We start from the raw sequence: 21,165 nt of genomic DNA on the forward strand, positions 1-21,165 counted from the left end.
GGGATATTGAGCCCCATCCCTCATCAATTTATATCGTGTTTTGTTTTTGATCCAATGTTTTGTTATCCATTTGAATTCTAAGCTCATTCACCAGACTTGCTTGGGAAATATTTTTCTATTACAAAAAATTTTTCCTCCAAAGTTGATGATTTGTTGTCACTGAGGATTGCCAAAAGAATGTCGTCTAGGTTCTCCCCTCAAATTTAGGATTACCTTTGTTATTTATTTACTGATTTGAGGAAGATTAGCCCTGAGCTAACTACTGCCAGTCCTTCTCTTTTTGCTCAGGAAGACTGGCCCTGAGCTAACATCCGTGCGCATCTTCCTCTGCTTCATATGTGGGATGCCTACCACCGCATGGCATGCCAAGCGGTGCCATGTCCGCACCCAGGATTTGAACCGGCGAACCCTGGGCCTCTGAAGCGGAACGTGTGAACTTAACCTCTGTGCCACCGGGCCCACCCCAGGGTTACCTTTGATTACTTCCCTGTTAATAGTCATTTTGACCTTCTTCCAAGTGTCATTTAAATCTAGCCCATTTTTTAAAAAACATAACCAACATTTTAGACTAGTTTGTTTCAGTTCATACCTGGTTTACTGCAGTAATTTAATTGATTGCTCCTATGTATACTACTAAGGAAGTTAGAATCTTTCTTAGTTACCCATTGAAGTAAAATTGGTTTTTAGGTCATAAATCTTACAGTGCTAGAAAGAGAACTTAGAAATTGTGTTTCAGTTCCTTTATTTTATGTAATAAGACCAAAAATAGCTCAGTTCTAGGACATAAGTCAGATACATAAGATATTTAGTGTACCAAGGCCTTTTTTCACGCATAATCCCGTGGCAGTCTTGAGCAGCAGGCCGGGTGGAGATTTTAACTCTCATTTTACAGGTAAGGAAACTGAGACGCAGAGAAGTGAGGTGACTTGATCTGAATTCCTAGAGCTGGTTAATGGCAGAGCTGTACCGTTTGCATCTGGCACTTCCTCTAGGTTGAGTGATTTTCTTGCAGGGCCCACAGCTACTGTCAACTTGCTGAATTCCAATTTTATTGACATTCTACATGAGTTTTCCTTTCTTCAGCTGTATGTATGTATATTTTTTGGCCTATAAATTTACACGTTTTCATTCATCACAGGCCTTTGCATGAGCTGAAGCCCTTACTCCCATGTCACTCGGTTTCTCCTAGTACTTTTGTCCTGAATATGCTCTGTTAGCTGCAGGGTGGCTGGGACCAGGTGCTTCTTGATTCTTGTGTCTCAAGCCCTTGAGAAGTTTTTGTATGTTGTTTGACTGAGTTACTATTTATTGAATGGATGGGTAGATACATTCTTGTGTTTAGAATCCAACTAGATATAAATTCCTTGAAGATAGGGCCTGGAGTATGTCTGCTTTTCTCTGTGATCCTCATGGTGTCTGCTATCGTGCTGATTATTATAGTGAGCAGTCTGGAATTTTTAACTGACTTTTTAAATGATGCCAGCCTCCTGAAAATGAGAGCTACTGGATCCTTCATTTTAGCTTTTATCTGCAGAGCTCAGGCATTTTGTGCAGTTCTGGTAGGATGTATCAAGTGCATTAGGCAAATATAACATGTAAACAAATTATAAACCACTTTTAATAGGCTCTGCCTCTGTGTAACTCGGATAAGTAAGGAAGCCTTGGAAAGGACTTTTGTTTTCTGAATACCTAGCAGTTGACATATTGACCAGTGTAAAGCTACTAGAATTTGATAAGTCTTCCTGGAAACCTAACTTAAATTCTACCTGTAGAAGGGGAAATTAGACCTCATTCTTATCTGATGCCTCATTAACATACACGTGTAAACAAACCAAGGAAAGCAAAAGATTTCTCATTTTGTCCATCTCTGATCTTATTAGGAGGAAGAACTTTGTTGACTGAGTGAATGGGATAAACAAATCTCCTTTCACTTTAGCAATGAAAATTTGCTTCACCTCTCTCGAGCCTGGAAAGTACTTAATGCTGTGGGTATTTAGCTTTGGGTTTCATGGGGTATAAATTGCAAAAAGAGCTTTCTTTATAGAAAGCGCAAGAATTGTGAAAGTACAGTGGTAAGACCTTCAGTGTCAGTGAATAATGACTTTAATATTACTAAAGTTATTTCTTTTTTTTCTTAAAGCTTGGCACGTGAGCTAACAACTGTTGCCAATCTTTTTTTTTTTTTTCTGCTTTATTTCCCCAAATCCCCCCCGGTATGTACTTGTATATCTTAGTTGCAGGTCCTTCTAGTTGTGGCATGTGGGATGCTGCCTCATCGTGGCCCTATGAGTGGTGCCATGTCTGTGCCCAAGATCTGAATCAGCGAAACCCTGGGCCGCCGCAGTGGAACACATGCACTTAACCACTTGGCCACGGGGCTGGCCCCGAAAGTTATTTCTTTTTTAAAAAAATTTTTTTATTGAGGTTATGGTAGTTTACAACATTGTGAAATTACTAAAGTTATTTCTTTATCTGGAATGAGAAGCCATTACCTGGGAATCTGCCCTGACATACGTATTTGGACTAGCGAACTCTGAATTTGGATTAAGAAAGGAAGGTACTAGAATTACTCTGATGTAAATTCCCTGGGGACAGGGCCTGTGTTTTGTTCATGGTTGTGTCTGCAGAGCCTGGAAAACTGCCTGGTTCATCATAGCTGCTCAGTAAATATTTATTGAATGAATAGTAAATTTGTATATTATCTGTCTGTTTTAAATCTAAAAGCTGAACATTAATCATTTTAGTATTGTTTTATTAGCCTTTGGGGAAATAAATTTAAATTGGTTGAGGCATCGTTTCTGATACTTCTTGCTGATTGTGAGAAAGTCCTGTAAAGCACATTGTAGAGCATGCGTTCACTCATTGTCATTAAATTTCTTTGAGACGTTTTAAAATAGATGCATGAGACTGCATTACATATAAATTAACCACAGTTCATTTAGTCCCTTGTTATTGGACATTTAAGTTTATAATTTTTTTTTTTGCTCTTACAAATAATACTTCAACGGAGGAAATTTTCTTGGCATGGCAGTTCAACACATAGCAATTTAGCAAAACAGGATCTAGGAATTTCTACTGGAAAATAAGCGTGGATTTTGTAACCGTGAAGGTGGGATCAGAAGCTTCAATGATCAGACAGCTGAGATCAGACAGCGCAAATGGTACAGCTCTAGGTAGGCCAGCTGCTTCTACAGTGTGGATAATGTGCAATCATCAGTCTTTTCAAACGAAAGCTCTCTTGCAGTTTGTCATGGAACTGGCTATCACTTGTATTTGTCTTTCACTTTTAAAGAATAAATGAGTCACCACAACTGCTTCTGCCTCTTAATGGTGTCTTAAAGATTATAAATGCATTTAACTCCTTTATTTATAATCAATGTTGCATTTATTTACGATTATATCATTCTGAATTTTGTTGGAGAATTTTTGCTTTTTCATATTTAAATATTATAAAATGTTACAGTCGTACAAAAGACACGTAATATGTGTTACGTAAGGTCTAATATAATGATGTCTATGCTATCCCCTCCCTCAGCTTAAGTGATAGGACGTTACCAATACCTTCTTGGATCCCATCTCCCCAGGACTGCTCTGTCCTACTGCTGTCCTGAGCAAGCCATCATCCTCCATTTGGGGTCTGGCATTCTCTTGCTTTTCTTTATGGTTATATTACCTATGTCTATATCCCTAAACAACACATTGTTAATTTTACATATTTTGGAACTGTATATAAATGGTATCAGTATATATGTGTGTTTGTGTATATGTATGTATATGTGTGAATATGTGTATATGTGTATATACATGGTCTCAAATTTAGTGAGTAAAACTTTTTAGTAAAACTAAAACACAAATTTTTTTCTTTTTCTTTCTTTCTTTCTTTCTTTTTCTTTTTCTTTTTCTTTCTTTCTCTCTTTTTTTGCTGAGGAAGATTAGCCCTGAGTTAACATCTGTGCCAGTCTCCCTCCACTTTTTATGTGGGTTGCTGCCACCGCATGGCTGATGGGTGGTGTAGGTCTGCACCCGGGATCTGAACTCGTGAACTGGGGCTGCCAGACTTAACCAGTACACCATGGGGCCAGCCCCTAAAACTCGCACATTTAATTTGCATTTAAAGTTAATATCTTTACCCTCTGTATTAGTCATCTTTTGCTGTAATAGTATGGTGTAACAAACCGCTGCAAAATTTCAGTGGCATGCAATGACAGACATTTATTTCTAGGTCACAGGTTCGGCAGCCTCTGCTGAGTCTGGCTGGGGTTGGCTGTGGGTCGGGTTCAGTCCTGTGCCAGGTTTCTACTGATTCTGGTACCAGCAGCTACGTGAAGTGCAGTGTAGGAGGGCAAGAGAACACGGACAAGCTCAGTGCTCTTAAAGCCTCCGGTTAGAGCTGGTGCAGTGTCAGTTCTGCCCGCATCCCAACACGTCGTATGGCCAGGCCCCCACATCCATGAGGTGGGGAGTATCCTGCACCCCCAGGGAGGCCGCAGCAAGGAAGACATGTGAACAAAAGGCACTGTCTGCTGTATCTTCCTCCTACAGAACAGCATAAGGAACTTGGAACGTTTCCATTCCTTTTGCCTCCCTTCTAGATTACATGCTGGTTTTGTTCAGTACTTTAGCTTTTTTTTCTAAGTCCTAATTTAGAAATGATAGCTCTGATAATTGCTTGCATTTACTCATGTTTACAATTGTTTTTTCTCACTGTTCTTTCCTGTATTTCAGACCTTCTTTATGGCATCATTTTCCAATTTTTTTGTGAACTGCAGTTTTAGAAACATCCTTCATGAGGATCTGTTTACGGTATAATTCCCTCAGTTTGTGTCTGAAATTTTTTAAATTTTGTCCTTTTTCTTGAAAAAATAGTTTAGCTGAAATGGATATATAATTATAGCTTAACATTTATTTTCTCTTAGAACTTTGAAGATGCTATTCTAGTGTCTTCTGGCCTTCATTGTTGTGGTTGTTAAATCAGCTGTCAGGTTTAATTGTTCCTCTCTAAGCAATTTGCCCTTTGTTTCTAGTTGCTTTTAAGAACTCTGTCATTGGTGTTTTGCGGTTTCACTGTGATGTCTCTAGGTGTCAATTTCCTTTTTATTTACACTTCTTGGAATTTGCTGAAGTTGAATCTTTACATTAATATCTTTCATCAATTCAGGGAAATTCTCAGCTATTCTCTTTTTGCATATTATATCTCCCTCATTCTTTATGTTCTAAAACTCCAATTAGATAGACGTATTAGATGTTTTAATCTGTTTTTCGTGTCTTACTCTTCCTTTCCATTTTTTATGTGTCTTTGTTGCATTTTGGATATTTTCAGATCTATCATCTGGCTCATTAATTCTCTCTTTAGCAGTATCTAATTTGCTGAACTTGTCCATTTTTGAGTTTTTTTTTTTTTTAAGATTGGCCCTGAGCTAACGTCTGTTCCCAATCTTTTTTTTTCCTTCTCCCCAGTCCCCCAGTACATAGTTGTAGGTCCTTCTGGTTCTGCTGTGTGGGGTGCCACCTCAGCATGGCTGGATGAGCAGTGCAATGTCCGCCCCCAGGATCCGAACCTGCGAAACTCTTAGCCACCAAAGCGGAGTGCACGAGCATAACCACTCGGCCACAGGGCTGGCCCTCCATTGAGTTTTAATTTTAGTTAGTCTCTCTCTTTTTTTTTTTTTGAGGAAGAGTAGCCCTGAGCTAACTGCTGCCAATCCTCCTCTTTTTTCTGAGGAAGACTGGCCCTGAGCTAACATCTGTGCCCATCTTCCTCTACTTTATACGTGGGATGCCTACCACAGCATGGCATGCCAAGCGGTGCCTTGTCTGCACCCAGGATCCGAACCCGTGAACCCAGGGCAACTGAGGAACGGAACGTGTGCACTTAACCACTGCACCACCAGGCCAGCCCTAGTTATTCTCTTTTTCACTTGATTGTTTTTCAGATCTGTTGCCTTCTTTTTTGCTCATATTTTCCATTTCATGTTGTATTTTGAAGTAGTATTACTGACCTTTTTAAAGAATTTGTGATTAATCTATTTATTTCTGTTGAACCTTGCTTATTATGCATAGTTTTAAATTTTGAGCTCATTTTTATTGTAACTTTCTCTGTGGAAATTCTTATGAGACCTGTGTTAAGAGTGCTTTCTCCCAGAGGAGATTTGCGGTTGAGGACACTGTCAACCTAGTGCCACTTAATTTCTAGGCTTGAGAAGTTCACAGCATGTGAGTAGTATGGATTTGAACTTGAAACTTGTGTGAAGGTTGGTTTTGGTTACAAATTTCCAGGGAATATTTCCCTTTCCCTCCCAAAACACAAATAAACCTAGACTCAGGGGAGAATTTTCCTTCAGTATCCGTTTGGGGTAGGTTTTTTTTTTTTCTAGTTTGTTCTTTTTATTGATCTAGTCGTTCAGGGGCCAGGCTTTTTATGTACTTCTCTGTAGTCTGACTTCCATTTCGTATAGGGTGAAACTTTTGCCTTATCCCGTGTGAGACTGTAAACACTGACAGCTGTTCAGCATTGTCCAATAGAATTTTCTCTGATCATGGAAATATTGTATATCTGTGCTACTACAGCATCCAATAACCACATTTGAAATGTGGCTAGTGCAACAAAGCAACTGAATTTTAAATTTTACGTGCTTTTAGTGGATTTAAATTTAAATAGCTGAGTGTGGCTGTGGCAACAGTTTTGGGCAGTGCAGCTTGGTTGTGGCAGACTCAGACACCTCTTGGGCAGCTGCTGTGTCATTGCCTACCTCCCACTCTCTTTGTACAAGCTCCTGTTCATTTTTTTGTTCTCTGAGGATTTCTCTGATTTGCTTGTGAGCTTTGCTGTCCATTTAAAAGGAGATCATTCTTGTATTTTATCAAGCATTTTTAGGTGTCGTGTAGCAAGAGGGTTCACAAGGCATTTGGACACAAGAATCTCAGAAACAGAAATTCTTGACAGCTTTATTTTTAGTTGGAGAAGTACTTATCTTGAATGATAAAAATTGGAAAGTTCACAGCAGAGTGGTGGAAGTTCTTCAAGTGAAACTGACTATGAAGGTAAAAATTATGAGAAAGAATTAATTAAATAATGCTGAAAGGTAAAAATAGAGCTGTGGCTACTTTTTAAAGTCTTAGCCATCATCTTCAGCTTCTTGGTGCCAGTAAGTATTTCATCTGTACAAGAGCACCTGAATGAAAAAGTATACATATGTTTGGAGAGAACAGTATTTTGAAAGTAGATGGAAAAAAACAAGGGAGCTTGAGGGATCATAGAGAATGAGGGTGTTGGAGGAAGAGAAAAGGGCTTTTGACACTCAATGTTGACAGTGTGTGTTTGCTTCTGGATTGAACAGGAACCTGTGTTGGTAATTGAGTTAGAGGGATTTTAAGAAACCTAAATAATGAATTCTAGCTATTTCTGAGATACACGCTTTTTCTTCCTTTATAGCAAAATGTTTTAGAAAAGTGCAGTTGGTTTTTAATGTTTGTTAATAAAAACGTCTAGATTCTTTGTCATAAATCTCTGTTACTTTAGGATTCACTTACTCTTTTGGAACCGTAAGTAAATTTGATTATTTTTTTTTTTAATTTGTATTTTTTTATTGTGGTAAAATATACATAAGATTTACCATTTTAACCATTTTTAAGTGTGTGGTTCAGAGGCATTAAGCATATTCACAACCATCACCATCCATCTTCAGAACTTTTTTCATCTTCCCAAACTGAAACAGTAACTCCCTGTTTCCCCTCTCCCCAGCCCCTGGCAGCCACCATTCTTTCTGTCCCTATAAATTTGACTCTTTTGGTACCTCATTTAAGTGGAATCATAAGAGTATTTTTCCTATTATGACTGGCTTGCTTCACGTAGCATAAATGTCTTTAAGATTAAATTTGATTTTTTTTTTTGAGGATGATTAGCCCTGAGATAGCATCCACTGCCAATCCTCCTCTGTTTTGCTGAGGAAGACTGGCCCTAAGTTAACATCTGTGCCTATCTTCTTCTACTTTGTATGTGGGATGCCTGCCACAGCATGGCTTGACTAGCAGTGTGTAGGTCCGCAGCTGGGATCCAACCCAGTGAACCCCCGGCTGCCGAAGTGGAACATGTGAATTTAGCCACCAGGCCAGCCCCTAAATTTGATTTGTTAAAGTTAGAATTTGTGACAAATGGAGATCACATCAGCATGTAGTGGAGACTGGGGTTCTTTGTGTATTTTTTTCACAGGAGAAGTTAGTATAATGAAATAAGTTAATTTGGTCTCCTGAAAGAATATTATTAGAAAGAATAGAATGTGATACCATATATTGTGTTTTATAATTCTATTAAAGTTTTAAAATAATTGAAATTGGGCCTACTGAACTAGTTCTAGAATAGATTATCTGGTGTTATAAAAACCAGAATTTCTTTTAGATACTTCCAGAGGTTTTAACTGTCTAAGAGTGGCAGAAATCATTTTTAGGCCAAGTTTAGTGCTTGCAGTAAAGAAAAGGATATGACGGAGCTTGCCTTCCTTTGAACTAGACCCTGAGTCCGCTGTGAGGGTGGGTTATCTTAGGCCTGTGTAGCCTTACCGTAATTCATGCATGTCAAGTTTTGTCGCCAAAGTTGGAGGAGTCACTTGAAAGAACCAGTATTAGGTTAGCATGAGTATAAATTCTCATGCTGAGAATAAATAGCAATGACTCAAGTTCCTGGAAAATGAGTTTAGAGGTCAGATTTTGCAGAAATACCACAATATGCCTTTTATGTGAAATTGTGGATTTAAGACAAATTACTTTTTCCCTCATGGATGGTGTGAAAAACAGCAATTACAGTTTTTCTTCTTTCTTCTTTGTGTGTCCAGTGGGAGGGGATAGCATCTCTGGTAGGAGGAACAGAATGTGAAAGTTTTATCTTATGTGCTACTGACCGGCCTCCATGCGTAAAAGAATTGGAAGACTACCTACTTTGAAAGTAAAAGGGAGGATGTACACTTCAAAGCTGTGATTAGCATAAGGAATCTTGAACAAGTGACTTAGTTATAAGCAATTTAAAAATATCTTTCTAAGGACTACACCATGACGTTTTACATTCATTCCAACACATGAACACGTGTATCGTTGCATATTTGTAAAGCACATTTATCACCTCGGATGGCGAGGTTATAAATCTAGTGTTTATAAGTTTTATTATCCTGGTGTTTTTGTATTTACAATTTTTAGTGCTGAGAAAACTCTTAATATCTCAAGACCTTCAATTCTTGAGTAAGTATTTGGTTGACAACTTATGATTATGGGCAGGAGGGGTGCCCTGCTTAGTACAAAGTGCTTTGATGTTGCCACTTAGGAATTTTAAATTTAAGATAAAAAACTTTGATATAAACAAGAACAAAGAGAAAAGTCCCTGGGCAAAGAAACTAGACTCTACAAGTATAAATGAACTGTAAGTGACCTCCTGGGTCATCCGTGAACATTTAATCTACTTTGTCTATTTGTAAGGTGGGATTGCCTTCCTGTGTCATCCTTCAGCATGTTCGACCTCATAGTTTCCTGGGAGGACAAGCAAATCTAATAAACTCAGTGAAGCACCATCAAGAAAGTGTATTTATTGTGAGAAACTTCATCATGTATTCTAAAACTAACATGTGGATTATATGTTGTTTTAGATTTTCCATACAACTTCTCATTTCCTTTGGAATAACTGGGGTATCTGGAAATGAAAATCATTTAATAGTATCTACTGCCTAGATAAAAAAGGAAGCACGTGGGACCAGGATGGGGTGATCATGTGGCAGCACTATGATTATATGCCACTGCTAATTACAGTGTGTGCACCATGCTGTGCATACAGATGCTGATGCGTTGTTTTTTCATTTTGCAAATTTATACTTCTCATGTATGTTACACAACATGAGTAAGGTATATAGAGAGGGCAAGCATTATTTTTTCAAAAACCGTTACCTTAACTTTAGTCTGTTCAAAAGCAGAGGTCCTTAGTATTGTGCTGTTTTCTTACTTGATTTAGAAAATAGAGTAATCGTCACTTTTTGTGATTGCAAGAAGTAGCTTATCAGTTTATGAAGGAGGCTACACATGAGTTAGCACAAGTGTAAATTTTGTGTCGAATCTGATCTTATCTGGAATTTTATATATTAGATTTGGGGAGGCATTTATGCATCCATGGTTATGTTTAAATATAGCATTAGTATTAATTTATGCTTCATTTTCTTTAATATATTAATCAAGAGAGGAAGATTTATAATGTAAATCTTAGCATAGGTTTAAGTTTGTATTTATGTTAATACAGGGTGATGCTTTATGTTATACTCAAGAGGAAAAAACCAAATACAAAATTTTGTATGTGGTATTTATAAAGTGTATATATATATACACACACTGTTTTTTTTTTGCAGGGGAAGATTTACCCTAAACTAATATGTGTTGCCAATCTTCCACCTTTTTTCTTCCTTTTTCCCCAGCGAACCCCCAGTACGTAATTGTGTATAGTTTTAAATTCTTCTGGTTCTTCTGTGTGAGCTGCCCCCACAGCATGGCTACCAACAGCCAAGTGGTGTGGTTCCATGCTCAGGAACTGAACCCGGCCCATTGAAGTGGAGTGTACAGAACTTTAACTGCTAGGCCATCAGGGCTGGCTCTATAAAGTATATTTTTAAAGTACTTTCAGAAAATTCCTTGAAAGGAAACATGCCCTAAATGATTGGGTAGATGTACTGGCATTGTGTTGTAAGAGAATTTTTCATTCTACTTTTCTGTTTCCAATTAAAAAAAAAGAAGAGCCCATATTACTTTTATGATTAGGAAAATGCCCATTGTCAGAGAAAGTCTATAGCAATAACTTTGGTGATCTTTATTTGATGACATATAATATATAAATCATTTATGTACAATCAAAATAACTGTGGCAGGTGCAACATGCTGGATTAACTGTCAGTGGAGTGCTTTCTTTCTGTGAGTTCTTTACTTGGGAATGGGGAGGGAATAAGTTTTTAGTAACTGAAGACACAGGACACCTGTTAATGAGTTTCTGTGTGGTAATTACTTTATACATATTATTTGCTTTCGAGATAACTTCTTACAGAAAAAGGAAAATATGATATTCTAAAGATTGATTGGCAGTCTTTTATATTTAGATGATGCCACAGGGTTCTTTTGGAGATAGAAAAGTTTTAAAACTAAATTTTTTCCTTATTTCTTTTTAGAAAACTTTATTTTAAATACTGACCTTTAGAAAACATGATTTCTTTCTCTTTGTTTTCTGACCAGGACATGTATTCCTCTGAGAAATCTTGGACAGCAGATTTTGGTTTAAGATCTGATTGGGACAACATACAGAGACATTTCCAGTCATGAGTAAGTGTCCTTCCGTGTTTCATCGCAGCAAACTCAGGCGCATTTGCAGTATGGTACCAAAAAAAGAAAAATTTGTTATTGGACAAATTAGAATTATGTTATCTCATCACAGGTTGAATAATCTGGTTCAGCCCAATACTGTACACGGTCCTATTTAAATAAGGAGATACTTTTGATGTTTGATTTATTCTAAGAAGTCATGCTGAAGAAATCTCTGTCATTAGCTTCTTGGCTGATATGGGTCTATTATCTAAACTTTTCTGTTGACTACCATTGGCAAATGACTCTTCAGAAGTAGGAGGGAAAATTACAGTGACTATAATTTGCAGGGATTTTATTGTGTGGAATTTAATTATTGGTTAACATGGGTTAATATTATATTTAAGGAGAAAACCCCAGTCTCTTTATCAATGTCTTTGATGGATTAAGGAGCCAATTGTCTATGGTATTGACTTACCAAGTTTGGTAGATTTTATCTTCTCAGGTGTAAGGAGATAAATGTGTAATATTTTCTCTCGTTCCTATTCACTTCTGCTTATGAACAAGAGAACTGGATTTTACTGTTTCGTATTAACTGTTTACTTTTAAAGAGTGAGGAAAGAATTACGATTTTTACCCTAACTGGGATCCTGTGACGGTGTTGATATACTGTTAAAAAGTGCAGCTTTTTTGATTATGGAAACTTTAGGATGGTGTGAGCATTTCCTTATTGGAATATAATATTAGAGAGTTTAAAAATTTTCACGTATTATTCATATTGTTAATATTTACAGTAATATGAATAGACTAGCTTTTCTCCTCATCAATTTAAATAGACAGTTGATAAATGAAAATGAAGTTGTTATTGTGAAATCTTTGAGTGCTTTCTACTAAGAATAATATTGCCAGAAGTAGTCTTTGATTTTCTAGAGTTTTCGGTGGAGTACTTTTTTGGTGGTATACTTTGAATAAACAGGGATAGTTGTTGACGAGTTCAAATACAGATCAAGAAGGAAGCAGCTATTGTTATTTCGGCTCCATTCATGTGAAATTTTGTGAGAATGTTTATCTCATGTAAAGTGCCAACTCCAGTAAAGATAGTAATATGAGTTCATGAAAACTAAGAGCATTTTAACTTAAAAAATACTTCTATTTTTGGAAATTTAACTAAATTTTTTTCTACTTTGCAACCTTAGTGTTCTGTTAGCATCACTGTTACGGACGGAGTGTTTGTTGAAGACAGGTTCCATGTGTCTTTCATTTTTGAATCTCAGTGCCTAACACAGTGTCTTGTACCCGTTTACCCCTAAAGCTCATAGAGCCCTGTGAGGACGAAGGCAGGGGGAGCGATGGCCTGTTAGACAGCTAATAAGTGTCTGAACCACATAAAATTTTTATTTGTAAACTACAATGGTTATACTTCATTTGCAAGATTTTTAATTGGGTCTTTTTTATATCTACTAGTTCTCTCATTCTGCTTGTTTTTATGTTAAATATTTTTTGGTTCTTTTATTATTCCTTTATCTCTTTGTGGATCTTTTACATGCTTATTTGAAAGTCTTTTTCAGATCATTTGATAATTTTAAAATTTTGTCTGCAGTGAATTTATATTGTGGTTGTTGATACTGTTGGTGTTTTCATCATGTTCTGTAGTTTTGCAGGCACATTGTGATGGGGGTGTTTTTTCTTTCTCCTATATGTGTGTGTGTGTGTGTGTGTGCACACGTGTGTGTGTGTGTCTTCCTCTCTCTCTCTTTGTGATTTCCCTTGCTGGTCTAGCAGATTTGCAGTTTCTCCGCCTGGCTTTGGAGTTCACAGATCAGAATCAGGTCTTGTGTTGGTGGATCAGAGCCCCGGGCCCATGGTGACTTTGGGGATATCACAGACTCAGTCACTGAGTCAGCTGGCATTAGGTCAGCAGCTTTCTAGGCCGTAGCCTCAGCGCAGTTAGCAGAAGCCTTTTCAGTCTGTTTCATAATCAGGGTGGAGTGCCACCCTGTCCCTGGATTTAAGTTCTGGCTACTGACTCTGGCTAGGACCCTGCTTCTCCTGCAGCTCTTTCATGCACAGTTCCCCCCGGGGATCCACTTCCTGCTGCCTTTTCCTGCTTGGGGCCCAGAGCCTCGCAGCTCTCCTGGCTTCAGCTTAGCTCACACTTGGTGTTCCTGTTCCATTTCCGATCCATAGAGATGTTTAACGTGTTTTGGGGCATAGGTATGTCATTTCGGTGATTTGTTTTTACTTTTTATCTGTAATTTCTCTGTGTTTGTTGTGAAGACAGAGGAGCCACAAAGATTGAACAGCGCTGTTGGGGGTTTAACCACTGGTGTTACAATAAAGTCCAAACTCCTTACTTCACATTTAAGATTTTTTTAAAGTCAGTTTCTGCTTAGTTCCCTAGTTCCTCGAGCTCCTCTATCATCGAAGCACCACTTACTTCACTTGCTAGGTCACCCCACCGTGCTGCTTCTCCATAGCACTCTGCTTGCCTCATTCTAGTGCCTCTCATTCTGTATTAAAATCACCTGCCTATGCTCTCTTTTTCTTTAGCTAATCTAATCTGCAAGCTCCTGGAGGGCAAAGACTTTTATTCCTAGTGCTAAACACTGTTCCTGGCACTTAATAGGTGCTCAGTAAATAGTGCATAGATTTGGGTGTTGCTAAGTAACGTCCGTAGTTTGTAGTAGCTGTCTATGTATTATTATTTTTAAGTTTGTGCTGTTCTCATGAAAAGAGTGTGTGCGTGGAGTATGGCATAGGAGAAAGCACTCTAAGCAGGCGGAGCAGTGTGAAAAAGCCATGAAAGTCTGGCAACACATAGGAGTTACCAGGTAGTTCAACATTCTGGAGTATAGCGGTGGGGAACTGAGACTGTGAGAGAGAAAGCTGGAGGAGACGAAATCAGGGTCCAGGTTGTAAACATTTGGGAATGTTTGGATTCTATCCTGTAGGGCTTAAGGAACTATTGAAGGATTTCCATTAGGGGAGCGGCTTAAGCTTTCATTCTGGAAAAATCACTCTGACAGATAGTTTTGTTAGATGTAAATTAAAAAGGTCAATTATAGACAGCATTTACCTTTTTTAGCTTTGTTCTTAGTTTTCAGCTCTTTCCAGGCTCCCTTTGAAATAGACTTTGAGTTATGTTTCTTTTTCTTGCCAATTTAATAATTTTCCCTGCTGATAGAATCATTCTTCAGTAGAGCACTGTAACCATAAGTGCTCTACGTTAAGCTGCAGTTTCCGGCGCGTTGTAGGTTTTCAAAACAGTGGGAACTGAGTATATCAGAGTTCGTTTTTGAAAAAAATATTGGAGAAGCATGATACAGGTTAAAAAATAGGAAGATGCATTCATAATATCTATTTGTAATAGATAGAATTTCTAGACCTAGGTTTGAGTGAGAATGATGGGTAACTAGAATTTTTTTTCAGTATTTCCCTAGAGATTAAAAGATTAGTTGGATGCTTGTATATCTGGGTGGGTTTATCTCTGCAGGATTTCCTAACCCCGCCCATGTCATGAACCATGTAGCTTGGACATGGTGATAATTGTACAGCATGTGGAATAAACTGATGGAGTTGTTTGCGGCTTGGAGGCAACTGGTTCTGACACTTCAGGCCAGGCTGCCACCTGCACCCCACTGCCCTGAAAGCTGAGGGGATCAGTTTCTCTGCATATGCTGACATACCAGTTGGGGCCCCCAACTATAAGGCCTAGAGGATTTGTTAGGTGTTTTAAGATATTTTTCATCTTTTAGTCTAGATCTTTATATATTCTGTCAAATTCTGAGGCTGAGTATTTATCTTGTGGGAAATATATGATGCTACTATGATGTGCATTTCATTGTGGATTGTTAACTTTATTACAATTCACAAAAAGCCTTTTGATTTCCAGTACTTAAATTGTTCTCGTTTTTCTGTATTTGCATGTTTTGCAGTGTTAACATTTATCAGATTTTGTTTTATCAGATGGTGTCAAAGATGAAATAAAGTTGTTATATTTAAAGTGGGGCTGTGACTTTAAATGGATCTTGCACATTTTTAACGGGAATTATAACAAGAATAGTTCATGTAAAAAGCAGTGCCAAACAATTTCTAGATGATTATTTTGGTGGAATATGTTAAAAAAAAAGTGCCAAAAAAGCACCAAAAAACAAAGAAAAGTGATTATTTAAGGTACTACTAAATTTCCTTTCCCCAAGTTTTAAGTTAAAGAAAATTTGAGCTTATCTGCTCTATTTTAAAATTTTAATCTTTACTTTTGTGTTTTATTTCACTTTCTTCAGGAAAGTTTTGCTCTGTAACTAATCACATGACATGTTTCCTGAGAGAGTCTTTCTTGATGTTAATTGTCCTCTGACTGGGCAATCCAGGAGTGAATCTGTTGTGTTAGAGTGTTTGATCTTGCCCTTTGGCCTAAATAATGGAGTGAATTTTTTGAGGTCACTTCTAGATGTGAGACGTTTCTCGTTTATCTGAGGAAAAAGTAATGGCAGTGAATAATTTGGGATGTAGTGTATTTGTGGCTTTCTAGTAAGAGTGGGAGTAGACGTCTTCCCTCAGTACAGCAGTAGAGTAAGATTTCATACTCAAGTGAAGAACAGTTTGTTTTAACATTTGTTAGAGCAGGTAATCTTATAAATAATTGGGTAGTTGGCTAAACCCCTCAGTGGTGGCGTAAGGATTCTTTTAAGTCTTATTAAATAGAAAAATCGTACAAGAAGTAGTATAAGACTTTCCCTAAATATTGGCTGAAACATCCCTCTAGCACAATACCCTATTCAGATGTATATTCAGTTTTGTAGAATAGCTGTGTACCTCAGAAGTTAGGCAGAAATTAAAGAAAAGAATTTAATTGTAATTTCAATACTGGAGTGTCTGCATTTAACAGAATAGTGAAAGAAATCCCCTTGTAAAGTATAACAAGTATTCATTTGTTATATTAAGACTTAGTTATGCTTCATAAGTTTAGATTATGGAATATAAAGGTTTAAATGTCAACTGTTCTTAAAATGAATATATGATCAGTGATTCTTACTGGGGGGATGAATTCAGAAATGTCTGGAGACTTTTTGATTGTCACAGGTGCTGGGGGAACCTGCTGGCATTTAGTGGGCCGGGGGGAGGTAGAGTGGGTAACATGTTGTCCTTGTTGAGAAGCACTGTGTGTAAACCAGCAGAACCAGGGCAGCAATAAACTGTAGGTAAGGTGATAAAGACTGCCAGCAAAAGTGGCTTCGCAGAAAATTGACTGCATCAGTTTCTTAGTTTAAGGCATTTCACTGTGTTAATACTGACCATTTAAAATGGAATATACTTTGCTTTTAGCTAATTTATCTTCTTTTTGACCACTTGCTGCAGCAAAGTGAGTAATTCTTAGTTTGATACTATGGGAAATTAAATATGAATTTAATGTAGCATTTATTATAGAGCATCTTCAGTTACCATATTTTAAGTTCTTGTTAAGAGGTGGTTTGCATTACACTAGCGGTACTTTCCAAGACCTCCTGTGGGTGCCTGAAACTGCGGGCAGTACCAGATCCTATATATGCTATACATTTTCCTATACATTCGTACCTATGATAAAGTGTTGTTTATAAATTAGGAACAGTAAGTGATCAACAACAATAACCAGTAATAAAATAGAACAATTATAACAGTGAACTGTAATAAAAGTGGTGTGAATGTGGTCTCTCTCTCTCAAAGTATCTTATTGTACTGAACTCCCCCTTCTTCTCGTGATGATGTGAGATGATGCAATGCCTGCGTGATGAGATGGGTGACGGAGGCACTCTGACAAAGCGTCAGGCTCTTGCTGACCTCTGACAGTAGTCAGAAGGAAGATCATCTTCTGGACCACGGTTGATGGAGGGTAACTGAAACCGGGAAAGCAAAGCCTCAGGAAAGGGGGCACAACTGTATTTTGTATCTTCTTGTTTTGATACTTTTTCAAACTTATGACTTTTTTTACAATGTTTTAAAAATAGTATGCCAAATTATTCCCCCTATACCTTTTACCCGGATTTACTAGTTGTTTACATTTTGTGCATCTGCTTCTCTCTCTCTTGCTCTCTCTCTGACACACATACACCTCTATCTATGTATATAAAAGAAATTGATTTGTAATTAAACAAAACATTTTCTGTGCAAGCGTAGTTTTCTTTTATTAAATTTTATTATTAAATTCTTAGTATAGATGTAAATTACTGTAGTATTACAATCTCAGCAAAGCTTCTAAATTACTTTTGCTGGTTAATTCTTAAAATTTCAAAACTGGTCCTAGAGGGCCTGTGGTTAAAATATTTGTTATATGCTCTGTAACTAATAGATCTACTTATAGTTAACATCTAGTTTGTTTTTTTTAAAGTAGTATCTGGACAGCTGTATATTATCACTTTTTGTATTAAACTCAAATAGACATTTTCTATTAAGGGCATTTGGGCCTGTCGATATATATGATGGATGTCTTTGTATAGTTGTCTCCTTGTTTCCCCAAAATGTGAAATTGATATTAAAAATTTCCTAGCCTCTGTCTTTTGTAGGGACAGAAAAATTTTTCCTTTTTCCTTCTAGGTTCTTTGGCTGGCCTAATAATTAAATTCATGTAAAGCAGATTAACAGGAGAAAAACAGACAAAATTTTAATGCCACATATACCTCCTGTATATGTGGGAGAGTCCCAGGAAAACTGAGTAACTTCTCGAAATGGCCAAAGTTATCACCTTAAATACCACCTTCAGCTAGACATGAGATGACGTTGGGGTGAGGAGTCAGTTATGGGAGGTTAACTAAACCACTATGCCGCTCTGCTGTTTTTTCAAAAAATCAGCCTAAAATAATTCTTATGCCAAAGAAGCATATTTTGCGGTGACAGATTCTGCTCCCCTTCACTTTCTCCCTCAAAATTGTTCTAAAATAGCATTTTGGTATTGCGTTGTTTTCTTTTTTGGAGATAGACAAGGTGACTATGAAAATAATTCTTTCTAGTCTCTCTTTGAAGCCGTGGGTTAGAAAGGGTCAGGAATAGAGTGAAAACATGGTCCCAATTCTACCCCTTACCCCAGTGTCCCACTCCCAATTCAAATACTGAGCCATAAATTAGTTAAGAAAAAAGGAAATGTGGTATATGTTTGTATCATGACTGTGGTTTAGAAGTTAGGGGAATCAAATGGAACTGAAAACTTCTTACATAGTTATCGCTTATTCAGGTCAAAGATAGCGGTCATTGTGCAGGCAGTTGGTGATGGAGCGCCCTAAATTCAGAAGCTGACTTCTGCTGGTATTACCCAGGCGCCCTGAAGTCGTACTAGTTTTTTTTCCTGCTTACACATTTCGAGCATTTAGGTGTTAAACTTTAAACAGTGGAATACAGAAAGATTATAGTCAGACACTAATGTACATGTATACATTTATATTAAATTGCAGAGCATTTTCAATCACAATGTGTTTTAAAAAGTACAGTTGTCTTTCACATTCTAGAAGAATGGAAAAGAAATAGAATTTATTGGATGTATTAGTAAAGGTTTTGACGCTATATAGTAGTAAAGTACTGTGTTCGATCTCTTCACTGGTTAATCCTATTTGTTCTAATAAACGCAAAGTAAGGTAGAATATGTTTACTTGACTACAACTTAGATTTGAAAAAGCAAACATGTGTACATATATGAAGTTTTTATGTAAACCTACCGTAGTTGGTCTCGTGTCTTTTTCTTAGGTAATAACTTTCTGTTATTTTCTTTATATGATACGTGGGTGTAGATGAGATGTGAAGTATTCTGTTTTAGGAAAGGAGGAGCTAGGTATTACCAGTGTTGGAAGAACAGTACAGACTCGCTTACTTGTGGCGATTATGGTACAACATAGTTTGAATTTGGTTTTCAAACGATATAATCATATAAATGTATTTATATGTATGGGGAACTTTGCCCAGGACAGGAGAAAACCCCCGCCCCAGCTTTCTAAGTGCCCAAGCTGATTTTGTTAAAAGGAACTTGGATCTCAAATGATTCCTTAGTAGAAGTGACTCTGCACTTAAAAAAGCTACTTAAAAATGTTTGATTTGTATTACAAAACTGGAGTCCTGGCTCTCTTTTCCCCTGAAATGTGATGATGCAAAAATTGTTAGCCATCAGAGCTTTTAGTCTGACTGAAAAGATTTGCTTTTCTAGCTCAGTGGTGAGCTGCATTCTGATGGAAAATAGCAATGTTTAGATCTTCAGAGTTTTCCTTTTTAAGTTATCTTTTTCTTTGATTAGTGTGTCTCTGTTCTCAGCAGGTGAAATTTTACCTCTGATAGCATGAAATTCTACCTCTCCTTCCCAACCAGTCCAACCTTGTTTTTTCAACAGGATCAGTTCTTTATTTTATTTTTTAAATTTCTGAATATCTATTTTAAGAAAAATACATATCACTTATTTATTTTGGAACCATTTGAGGGTAGGTTGCATATATAATGCTCCTCTACCCATTTGGTATTTCAGTGTGTAGTTCTGAAGAACAAGGATACTCTCTTACGTAACCACAGTAAAACGATTAGATAGCTAAGTTACGTTTATCTAGCCTACAGGGCACAGTACAGTGCAGTTCCACTGTGCACAGTTTCCCTGATAGTGTCCTTTGTAGCAGTTTTGCTCCTCCAGTACAGGATCCAGCCGAGTGTTGTTCGTGCATTGCATTTAGTTGTCAAGTCTCTTTAGTCTCCTCTAGTCTGGAACAGTTCTTCACATGTTCTTTATCTTTCATTATATATATATATATTTTTGTTTTGTTTTGTTTTTTGCTTGAGGAATATTAGCCCTGAGCCAACATCTGTGCCAGTCTTCGTCTATGATTTTGTATGTGAGTCACCTGCACAGCGTGGCCAGTGAGTGGAGTAGGTACACACTCAGGATCTGAACCTGTGAACCCAGACCGCCAAAGTGGAACGTGTGGAACTTTAACCACTCAGCCACGGGTCTGGGCCCTCATGCTATGTTTTTGAAGAATGCAGGCCAGTTCCTTTAGAGTATCCCTCAAGTTAGGATTGTCTGAAGGTTTCTCTCATGGGATCCGTCCTAACATGTGGGACTGGTTTGGGGGCATTCCTTCAGGAAGCCTGTCTGCAAGAGAAGGGAAGATTGCATGGTGGTCTCGCCATTTCTTCCCATTTAATTCTTCAACAGAAAAAATCCTATTTCTTCTTTAATTGAAATAAGATTCAGATCTCTTGCATAAGAACAGGATTTATTGTTCTGCTTGACTAGTTTCTGTTTTGCTTTTTTTACAAAGGCTTAAGAAAAATCGCAATGAGCTATTTTCCAGAGTATGAGATAACCTTGAAAGGAGACATTTGGTTTTTATCAAGAGAAATTTCTTTTTGCACAATTGCTATTTTGAATTATGCTGACAAAATCTCAAGCTGCTGTTGAACAAATACTGTGAAGGTATAAGGTATAGCACTATTGGATGTAATTGTTGTGTAATGATAAACCAGCCGCAGCTCTTCATATATAAATTGAGATTGCTTCACTAAAGATTAGCCTTTTGCATAACCTGCTACCTCTTTGTCCTAATAAATTTTCTTTTTTTTGTGTGAGAAGGATTGACCCTGAGCTAACATCTGTGCCAGTCTTCCTCTATTTTATGTGGGATGCCACCACAGTGTTGCTTAATGAGGGGTCCGCACTCGGGACGGAACCTGCAAACCCCACGCCGCTGAAGCGGAGCATTCGAACTTAACCACAACACCACTGGGCCGGCCCCCTAATAAATTTTCTTTAGCTAAAAGTAGAATAAATGAACATATCAAGACTGATAGAGATTTATGGGTTATCTTAGATGTTGATGTGAAATGTCAGGATACTTACCATCTATAGTT

At 37.5% G+C, this 21,165-nt stretch overlaps 1 protein-coding gene across 10 annotated transcripts in view; it reads left to right on the top strand.

Annotated features, from left to right (window-relative positions):
- The window catches only part of USP6NL (USP6 N-terminal like), a 254,559-nt gene that overhangs the window by 104,493 nt on the left and 128,901 nt on the right, over positions 1–21,165 (top strand). For 5 of the 10 annotated variants that reach the window (XM_070501182.1, XM_070501188.1, XM_044761880.2 and 2 more), the window contains one exon: positions 11,248–11,334. In XM_070501182.1, coding sequence (XP_070357283.1) covers positions 11,331–11,334 — 4 coding nt within the window. In that variant the 5' untranslated portion in view covers positions 11,248–11,330. Of the gene's footprint in view, positions 1–698; positions 893–9,462; positions 9,574–10,376; positions 10,453–11,247; positions 11,335–21,165 lie in introns of those variants that run through there. The other 5 variants (XM_070501189.1, XM_070501183.1, XM_070501184.1 and 2 more) reach the window with 3 other exon arrangements.

This window comes from Equus asinus, chromosome 29 (assembly GCF_041296235.1).
Source record: "Equus asinus isolate D_3611 breed Donkey chromosome 29, EquAss-T2T_v2, whole genome shotgun sequence".
NCBI lineage: Eukaryota > Metazoa > Chordata > Mammalia > Perissodactyla > Equidae > Equus > Equus asinus.